This window comes from Ipomoea triloba, chromosome 6 (genome assembly GCF_003576645.1).
Source record: "Ipomoea triloba cultivar NCNSP0323 chromosome 6, ASM357664v1".
In the NCBI taxonomy this organism is placed as follows: domain Eukaryota; kingdom Viridiplantae; phylum Streptophyta; class Magnoliopsida; order Solanales; family Convolvulaceae; genus Ipomoea; species Ipomoea triloba.
The window spans coordinates 21,633,032-21,643,554 of record NC_044921.1 but is presented as its reverse complement, the minus strand read 5'-3'; the positions used below and the strand labels follow the sequence as shown (position 1 = coordinate 21,643,554).

General features: G+C 37.0%; 1 protein-coding gene across 1 annotated transcript in view; it reads right to left on the bottom strand.

The window, feature by feature from the left end:
* Window positions 1-10,040, bottom strand: part of LOC116022138 — an 11,569-nt gene extending 1,529 nt beyond the window's left edge. Inside the window, exons 1-11 of the mRNA XM_031262718.1 lie at window positions 8,818-10,040; window positions 8,001-8,736; window positions 7,043-7,538; window positions 6,789-6,943; window positions 3,330-6,692; window positions 2,990-3,202; window positions 2,183-2,389; window positions 1,831-2,034; window positions 1,548-1,706; window positions 847-1,197; window positions 129-558 (exon numbers count right to left, since the gene is read on the bottom strand). Of these exons, the coding sequence (XP_031118578.1) occupies window positions 129-558; window positions 847-1,197; window positions 1,548-1,706; window positions 1,831-2,034; window positions 2,183-2,389; window positions 2,990-3,202; window positions 3,330-6,692; window positions 6,789-6,943; window positions 7,043-7,538; window positions 8,001-8,736; window positions 8,818-9,926 (7,423 nt within the window). The 5' untranslated portion in view covers window positions 9,927-10,040. The remainder of the gene's footprint in view (window positions 1-128; window positions 559-846; window positions 1,198-1,547; window positions 1,707-1,830; window positions 2,035-2,182; window positions 2,390-2,989; window positions 3,203-3,329; window positions 6,693-6,788; window positions 6,944-7,042; window positions 7,539-8,000; window positions 8,737-8,817) is intronic.
* Window positions 10,041-10,523: the final 483 nt, after the last annotated feature.

Genomic DNA, 10,523 nt, shown 5'->3' with positions numbered 1-10,523 from the left:
GGGGGGGGGGGTTTCATGACAGAAACCAGTCAAGGCTACTAAAGTTTATATGGAGTAAATTTTACCCTCCCAAGATCAAGGAATTTTTAAGATATGATAAATAAAAGCAATATAAGAATAGAGTGAACCTGCAGGAGGATTCTTAAGAAGTAGAAGACAAAGCGCAGAAACAACTGACGGAAGCAATTTGAAGCTTGTGCCTAGTAGCTGTTGCAGATAAAATATTGACGCTGCTAATATCTCTTGGCATGCAAATTCCTTACTGTTCTCCCTATCACTTTCCTCATTCCACTCCAATAAACAATGCAAATTAATTAGTTTTGATCTGTCACTTAAATGACTCGAATCCAATTTACTTAGTTTGTATGAAATCTTTCCAAGGATCACCGAGGCAGTCAGCCATCTTAAAAGCTTAGATATGAGAGAATTTTCTGTTTCTTCCTCGGAGGATACATTCAGAGGGAAACAATATTTTTCCACCTGAAGCACTCCTTTTGTCTCAGATTGCAGAGCAATTGACATAGCCCAGTTAATGAATTTGGAAACCTTTTTGCAGTCCTGAAAACACATTACAAAAGTAAATGTCTAATAGCATAAAGATATACATCCAAAATCACAAAATAATTCAATAGTATATGCCATTTAAGTTCATAAGATACTTCGGCATCAGTAAAAATTCATAACATGAAGTTAATAAATTTAAGACTTAATTAAGGTGGGAAAGGTTGGGTAGCATCAAATTACTAGTCTATTTGACCAGTGGCCAAAGACATACATGACTTTAATTATTCTAAAAATGCACACAATTATCACATTTGCTTTAGGAAAATTTTGATAAGAGTGTACCATTTGTAAAATAGCAACTGGAGGAGTGCTCATAAGTACAGCTTCAAGTCCAGTCTTGGCAATAGGGCTGTAACATCCATTGCAACATACATCAATGGCTTTACATAAGTGAAATAAGCCCTCAACTGAGAGAGTGAAATGTGGTTGATACACTTTCCTCTTCTGTGATATCTTCCATGTCAAAGTCAATATTTGTAGAATCAACTTGGTAAATGTACTGTGTTCTTTTAACATCTGAGCACCTTCAACTAGGATTTGGCACAAATGGCAGGAGAGTTCAGAGAGCTGTTCTAGGGCATATTTTTGCAACCACTCAACAGTGTGTCTGAAGAAGATGATTTCATTGACCACCTAAATGAAGAAACGGGTAAACACCAAATCGAGGAATGGCATATAAGGGTCATGCTTGTACTTTAAAAAAAATTCATAAGCTATAAGAGCAATATGAAACATGATTAGTGGATAAAAACAATTGTGATGTGCTTGTTCATTTTATCACATAAATCCCATCATCACAGGAATAAGGAGTCATTTAAGAATAGCAACTGCCACATAAACACTTGGAACCTTGCCTCAGAAGCACTTCTTTCAAAACATAAGGAAATCCTTCTTTTATTAATTTTGGAAGTTAAAATTAATATTTTTGGCAAAAGAACTTGAACACTAGATGGTAACTTGAATTTGGAGCAGTAAATATATACCTCCAGGACAACAGCAAACTGAGCAAATGGAAAACCTTTCCAGTCATCGTATTTAATTCCACAGAAGGATGTAACAACAGAGGACAGCCATGAAATCAAGCCACAGTTTTCAATTAAGTGTCGGGCCATTCTAGGAAATTTGGCAGACTTCTTCACAGTCTACAATTTAACCATTTAAATTAATACAGACCCTTATGTTCAGAGTCTCAGTAGTCAGTAAATGCAAAATATATTTAGAATGCGTCGCAATAAAAAAAAAAATATGGAGTATCAAATAGCTTACCTGTATAATTAATTCCTTTGATTCATTATCAGCAAGAGGGGAGACATAGAAACTTAGAAGGGTCTCAAAAATGGAGTTTCTGATATATATATGAACATCATCATCCGTGTTCAACCCTGAATACAAAATACGAAGTATCCACAACCTCTCTGTTCTGAAACTAACAGAGCCACTCCAGAGCAAATTCTGGAACAATGGTATGCTCTGTCACAAACACAAAGGGATAGAAGAAAAGACAAATTGTTATATTGGAGAGCTGTTCAATTAATGGTCACATGTTAGTATGTGACTAATCTTCATGACGGTAGGGAACAATCGATATGCACATGAGAACATTTTAAAGACAAAATACCTTTAGATTCACACTTGGAGACTGCATTAGGTGCTTAGTTATAGTTGCATAATGGTCGTGTGAAGGATCCAAAAGCACAAATGAAGCCTCTGCAATGAATATGGCAGTTACAGATGGAATTTTTTGCCAATCCTCTTCTATACCATTCTGCAAATATGACAGTAGGAGTTGAAGTCGCATTACATCCTTCTTCTTCTTCTGACATTTCTGCAGCCAAAACTACAAACTTTCAGAACTATGATATCAGATAAGAATTTGATTATCTATCTGTTATCAGTAGATACTAGAAACTATGACATTATTAAAAGCTTTTGCTTTTGAGAATACCATAGATTTAGCCATTTAGGCTTTATTATTTAAGGCAGGTTCTCTTTAAGTGTGACATGCATGGACTTCTTGCAGAAAAAATCTCACCCAGCCAAAAGGGTCTAGAAGAAAACTTTATTTTCTATGTCTATGACTCAAAGACTTCAGACTATTTGTAACGACATCTGCAGTAATAATCTTTCCATTTTTGACAAGTAAATACTTATTAATAGTACCTATAGAGTATATCTGAGTGTTATCATCTAAGGTTGGGCTAGGGTCACTCAATTTGGCTATAATGCACATGGGCCAAACCACACTAAAAGAATGAATCCAACCAATTAGCTAGTCTAACTGACTAACTCATGACCTTATAAACCCATATATTCTCACTTATATTTTCACTGTGGGACTCTTAACACTGAGCTACTGAGAACTTTGTCAATACACAAACATTACAACATTACCAATCATACTCGAAGAAATATTGCAATAACAAACCTCTAATGCATTCTTGAATTTTTCAAGAACCCCGTATCCTAATTTCCTTGTATTACCATCAGGAGAAGATATACTTGCAAGTGAGACTGCTAGCAGGCCTAAATTAGCAAACTCAACAGGTTCAATATAGCCCATAGAAAGACAGTGAAATGATAAGTGCAAGATGAAGATGGGATCATATATGTGTCTGTTCGCAACTCCTGCAGAACAATCCTGCCAGTAAAAAAAAAAACATATGATGGTCTGCAGTAAGATGAAAAAAATATTTGAAGACAATGAAAACAAAACAAATCAACCAAAGTTATAGTATCAAGGCTGTGCAGTAAATAATTAAATATACCTCATGCATAGAATCAAATGTATCTTTTTGAACTTTGTTTACAACTCCTGGACCATTTGGTCTCCCATAGGGAAAATAAAGCACAGTACTTGCACACATCTTGGGATCAATTGGAAGGTTTTCCCTGAACTGAATTTTTCGGCATTCCTCTGCTACTTCATCATCACTTAGATTGCATGAAACCGTCTGCACCAGCTCTCGCTCTTTCCTGGCTTGCACAACAGCATTACCCCATAGATAATCCCATTCAGCAATACTTAGGGTGTTAGAGTCACTAATCGACTTGATTTCATTCACAAGATTGTGTATCTCAAAGTCAATGTCACAAAGGGTTGCATTATAAGAAGATAGTAACAAAAACACCAAATCTCTCAAATTTATACCAATGTCTTGTGCAGGTTCAATATCTACCTGTCGAGCCTTTACTTGGAATAATACCCTAAGCAATTTAATGAGTTCCAACTGCTTCAAATGTTGCTTAGACATTTGCAGATTGTCTTTCCTGCAAATGGAATTATGATTGATACGAGGGATGACAAAAGATCTCATAAGGCTTGGCAAGGGAGTAAATGTCAGACCAAGTTGGGAATTCCCAGTTGACAAATTGGAAGAACAGATGGCTGTTTCAAATTGGGAGTGAGCAACCATCAATTGAATTATTTTAACACATGAAAACTTTCCTTCAGATAGTGAAGAAATAATGTCTCGGAGCTTCTGCAGTGTCGTAGGATCATCAAACCTATGCCAAAAAGTTGTCTTGGCAAGTTTAACTATGAATGGAAGAGAATCCAACTTGAGAAGACAACCATGCATCTCTTTAGAAAGTTCCACAATATTTCTCAAGATAAGAACTTCCAAAAATCTAAACACAGAACAATTTTCAACTTCCATTTGACAGGAGTTATCAGCAGTCATTGGAAATTTCTCAACAATCTTTCGCCAGGAAGAGACCAACATTTTCAAAAGCTGGATTCTTGATACGTCTAAAGTAGAATGCAATTCTGCAAGAGTCTCCATTTTGTCTTCTTTCAGCCCAGAGGAAAACTTGTTATGTTCAGGAAATAACAGTGTTCTGCAAAAGTTTATCTTTGCAACAGTCCTATTAACAAAGTTCAGGGACTGCTCTAGTGAACAAGTGCCTACTTGACTAGGATCAAAATCCAGAAAATCAACACAGGTACTTTTTTGTGGGCAAACAGAGTCAAATAGTTCCATCTGTGTCTCAAATTTCACCAAATACCCTGTTAATGCAGAACAAAGTTGCATCATAAGAACAGATCTTGAAAGCAGACTGCAGGAGAAAATATCCATATATTCTTCAATTGACAAGGGCAGGTTGTCAAAAGATTCTATGTCAAACATGTCTCTGGTAACATAGCACTTCCAGTCAGAGAAAATGTGCAACAATATCCTCCAGTAGAAAGAAACTATTTTCTCAAAATATTTAACTTGGCTCCCAGCTTTTATAAGAACTGAGTCTAAATACAAGAAGACTGTGGGAAGAAGCATCAATAACTCAGGATCAGAAGGATTAGAAGTTTCTCTTATCGCATTAGTCTGCAAATGGACCTGCTTATCAATAATGCCTGATAAAAGGTGACCAAATATTGACAGATGTAGGGGGCTCATTTCAGTGACAAGGAACAGTAGTTCAGCTTTTCTTTTGTTAATTTGGAACATACAATAAGACAGCAGGTTTACAGGAATGTTCACCATAAGTCTTGATATAGCCATAACTAATGTGGGATTTGACTGCTGCATAACTTTATGAGTTTTCACAACTTTAAAGGCTTTAAGCAAACACAAATCAGCAACATCCAGATGAAGATGAGTGGCAATCTCATATACTTGCAAAAGGATTTTCTCAAGGAGGACAATGTCAAATTGTTCCTCTAGCATTCCCCAAAACAAGTCAGATAGTGGTCTTTCAGAATGTGGCTGCCACATACATGCTGACAGAGAATCAAAAACAGATCCTGCAATGTGTAGTCCAACACGGAAGACAGAATCTCTAAGGGACTGCTGAAAGGAATTGTCCTCAAGGTCTATTCTGGAGAACATCCAATGCACCAATTCAAGCAGCTCAAAGGGAAATATGAAACGCTTTAAAGTGTGTATAGCATAAATTACTGGAAGGAGGGGTGTCAAGTCTTTAGATTCTATACATTTATCAGTCCTATCCTTGAATGTCAAAAATAGTTTCTGCACCACATTTTTGAAAGCCTTTGTGACTTGTCTGGCATGACAAGCTTCAAACGAAGTGGTTTGGCCATCACAAAAATACAAGAGCTCAAAGGTTGTTCTCAACAAGTTTATCACATGTAGATCCATTTTGTGAATCACCCTCCATTTATTTGATTCGAGAACTTTGTCCATACTGTCCCCAATAAATGTATCTGTAAAATCAGTATTACAGGGCAAAGGGCATTCAAGTGATGCTGCGACAACTGGGTGATAGAAGATAGTTTCAATTAGTTCTTGAACACAATTGGTTGGTAAAAGAGACCTGGTGCATTTTGAACTTGCATCACCTTTTGTGTTAAGTAATTGTCTTAGCATGCGATCCACAATATTGAAGCACAATTCAGAAAGCATTTCCAATTCCTCCAATGGTTCAACTCGATAGGATATGTGTGCTTGATTCAACCAAAATAGGACATAGAGAAATGAGGATACAATATGATCTGGTGTTCTCTCAGAGAGATTAGCCAGAAGAAGATTTTGCAAACCCTGCTGTGTGGACAAATCAGATTTATAAATGCTTAGAGTAATAGGAAAGAGCATACACAATGGTGCCTCCTTCAAGAACAGAGAAAATGCAGCAGAGGCAAACTCCATTGAATCAATGTCACCAAATTCTTCTGTTCTTCCTTCTTGTAATCCAGAAACAGCACTTTCCAGACCAGTGAAGAACATTTCTGGCCATATTTTAGAAGCATCAATGAGAAGACTTGGTTCAAGGAAGAATATTGACATCAAGAGTGAGAAAGGCACCCCAAGCATTTTATTTGAGACTGATACAATTAGTGGAAAATTTTGTACTAAATCAGCCCGTTTAGTGCATATCATTGAAAAGGAAAATCCAATCATCACCGCAACCAAGCTCCCATCAGACTCAGTCTTACAAACACTTCTAACTTCACGCAGAACACTAGAGAAAGAACTCTCATGATGCCCAACTTCTTCAATGGTGGAAGAGCTGCTGCAAGTTTGATTTTCTAAAATGCTCCTGGAGAATTGGAATAATTTCATCAATGGCCTCCACTCACAGAAACCGCTGGAGTCATCAGCCATGTTGTAATACTCTTTGAGTCTTTCAGAAAGCAAAGTATCAATGAGGGAAGCTAACATTCTAGCATCAACCTAACACATCAATTAATGGGTGCCAAAATGTTAAGCATCTAAATGACCATCAAAATAGAAATGATAAGATATCCCATGAATGATAAAATACATCACCTGAGTTTGCAGGATATACTTAAATGTGTTGGAAACATATAATGATATCATCGACTTCTCAGGCAGAGAAAAGGAACCAGATTCAGCACATAGTAACCTTAGGCACTTCTCCATGATACATATACTGAAACAGCTAAAATTAGCTGATATATGTGCTGACATCATAAGATGTTAAAGTGTTAAAGCAATCAGAATGTTTCGTATATTTGAAAAAATTATACAAGATAAATAAATTGCATAAAATTTTCAAATACCTTTACCACCTTGTGATTTGTGGATATAGGACCTCAATAGATCCATATATTTGAATAAATTATTACCAGCTGTTGAAACGGCATCACATAGGAAGGAGAGAACAACAGAGGACAATTTTCTGAACATTTCTCGTTTCACGTCTCCAGCAAGAGCACTGCCTTCACTGTACCCTGGAATAAATAAGAACCATGTACATACTTCCCTTGGATTGTTATCAAATGCACCAGTACTTAAGATGGCTGCTTTTGCCAGAATGTATGCTTGATCTTTGACACTTTTATCTGATGAATAAATTAATAAATTCAGAAGTGGAAGTAGATTCTTGTACAATTGTGACTGAGCTCTGAAGGCAGACTCAGATGTGGAGGACCAACCAATATGCTCAATGAGCAAAGATAACAAAGACTGCTGCAAAATAATTGGCAATGCTAAAGGATTGCTCGAAAGAACTTTGAAGAAATCAAATGATCCCTCCAACATATTGGGCATAGTGCGCTGCAAAAAAGTAGAACATCTTTTTTTAACAAAGCAATAAACATGGGAACAATTCTCCTTGGAGGAAGGAACGAAGAAACATATTTCATGCTTGAAGAATAACTAACTTTAAACTTCTCTGTAATTATGCATGTAGATTATTCCCTCTCTTTTATAGTTTTATGGATCTTCCTTCTTCTTCTTCTTCTTTTTTGGTTAAACCAAAATGTTGTAAAGATTTTATGTGGAGTGTCTAATGCATTCTAAATAGGTAGGAACTTGAATTTTTATAGAACTAAGTTGATGTGCAAGGATAGTCTTCAACAAGTCAGCCCTCAACTCCTCAAGTACCAAGTCATACAATTGGATTCAAGTTTACGGAATTAAATAGTCCATAGCATTAACTACATATGCTCAGTTGCAGCTAAAATTTTCATTTATCCGGTGGCTCATGCAAATATTGATCAAGGGTTGAAAACTTACATAGTATAATTTCAGAACATCAAGCAACTTCGTATAAAAGTGTGTTTCTGCATCTTCAACCGAGTCCTTGAAAGAGCACAAATTTTCAGACCAAAGTTCTCTTATAAGTTTTAGAAAGTGGGTTTCATTTTTAGACTGAACTGGGTCATCTTCATCAAGGACTGCTTCACTGTCTCCCTGCGTATCTACATCTCCATGGGTATTACTAAACCCACTGACTATAATATCAGTATCCTCTTCCAATTTTTCGGTTTTCAACTTTTTCCTGCTACTCATATTATCTTCAAATGGAATTTCTGAATCTGCTGCTCTTTTGGCACATGATTCCAGAATTCTATAATATCCATTAAGTGAAGACAATAATGAGAACAGAACTTGAGGATCAGGAAGCAAAATCCTCACTTCATTCACTACATCTAACTTGAGGGATGCCCTCAGATGCATCATTTGATTATTGGAAGAGGAGATGCAGTTTAATGCATCAATTAGAGAGTCAAGAAACCTCAGTGACTCCAATACGAGCCTCAAAGTTCCATGTTTCACAAGGGGATCAGAATGAAGCAGCCCTTTGTTGATAATCAGCCGAGTAAATGGACGTGGTCCAATGCATTTTAGAATATTTTGGACATCTGGACTCTCAAGACCTTTTAGCTCCTTCAAAATATCAACAAAACCAAAAGCATAGCCATCACAGACAGAGGAAATGACATTTGCAGCCAGCAAAATGGTAGCAAACCTGCAAGTATTCTAGTTATCATGTACAGACAAGATAATGATAGCAGGATTAAAATTAATTCTGATAGTAATCTAATCTAACCAGTTAGGTGACGCAGGATCTTCAGTGTTATAAGGGAACTCATCCAAGTATGCAGCGCCTAAGGATGGTTTCCCTTTTACAATGGCCAGAAGAATGTTTTTATGGTACTCAATTTCTGTAGCTCTCAGCTTCTTCATGACACCCAATAGCCGGGTTGGATTACCTCTCAAAGGGCTAGGAAGTCTATCCGGATCGGGCATCAAACCATTAGAAGGGTCAGTACAAACCATTAGCAAGACACTATGAGCTAGCTCGGCAGCTTCCCCGCCATCCTCTCTTCCAGAAATGTTAACCAGCTGCTCCAGGGTCACACTCCCAAAAAGTACACTCCTAAGTCCAGGGGGCACCAATGACTCACGAACAAGAACTCGATCTCGCAAAGTTGACAGAACATATATCACTATATCATCATCATCATTTCCTAACCCTCTAAGCACCCCTGAATACATATCCTTCTGTTGCAACACTCCCCTTAACAGCCTAGCACTACCTACTTCCAAGAAAGACATTGCAAACTTCACAAACGCCTTCCTAGTGGACCGATGTTTCTTTCTCCCTTCAACTTTCCTCGCTTTCCACTCAGCTAGCTTCCCAAAAATTGGAATCTTAAAATCGAAATCCTTCGCCACCTCCCATGCTAGCCACGAACTACGCCTCACAATCGCAGATAACAAAGACAACATTGCATTCTGGCGCTTCCCGTCTTTGCTGTTCAACTCTCTGTACAAATCCCCCATCTTCTCAACCACAATCCAACGCGCAAACTTATCCAACTCCGCGTTGTTTTCGAGTTTCCCGTAAGGGTGGCTGAGAATAGCTGCAATCAAATTGAGGACATTCGAAAATCCAAAGTTGCCTTTTCGGGACTCCCATACCTGCGAGAGCTCGATGCATTTGGGAGAGTTGCTGAGATATAAACGAAGAAATTCGGGACCAGATTCAGACTTTAGCAACTTGGTGATATCCTTAGAAGCTTCCAAGCATAGCTGAAGCTCCACAGAGGTTAAGTTGCGGAGGAGTTCCTTGAGCTTGGCTTCAACGGAGACTGTGCCCCCGAATTGGGGGAACTCCGATTCTCCTCCGCGGTGTTTGTCGTCAGCATCTTCCATTAATGCTCTTTACCTTACCACTCAAATCTTTTGGAAGGAAGAAGTGATGAAGACTGAAGAGTGATAGAGAAAGAGGCACTGAATGAATAAACCCTAAACCCAGGCCTTAAACCCTTCTCAGCTCGTTTCTTTTTTTCTTTTTAATTTTTTATTTTTGGAGGGAGAGGTTTTGGTATCTGGGTTTACCGTTTACCAATTACCAGCCAACCACTAGGGCAAATTTTACTATATTTATTTTTAAGTAGTATAATTGAATATTAATATTTAATATATTATAAAAATTCAATACATTAAAAATGAATTTTATTTCAATGATTCACTTTACAATGTGAACAATTCATAGTGTAATAATTGTCAATCATTCTATCATACACTTAGTCAAATAAAATGATAAAATTTTAAGAATTAAAACTTAAAAAGTGCTTTTTTTTTCAAACTTTAGTATAACATATTATATATATTTAGTTATAATTGAATGTTAATAATATGCTAACTAAATATACATAACATGTTAACGATATGCACATAAATTATACTATTGTTTGCAACACTGATCTGTGAAATAATTTGCATTTGCCAATTGTGCTCCCTCACCAT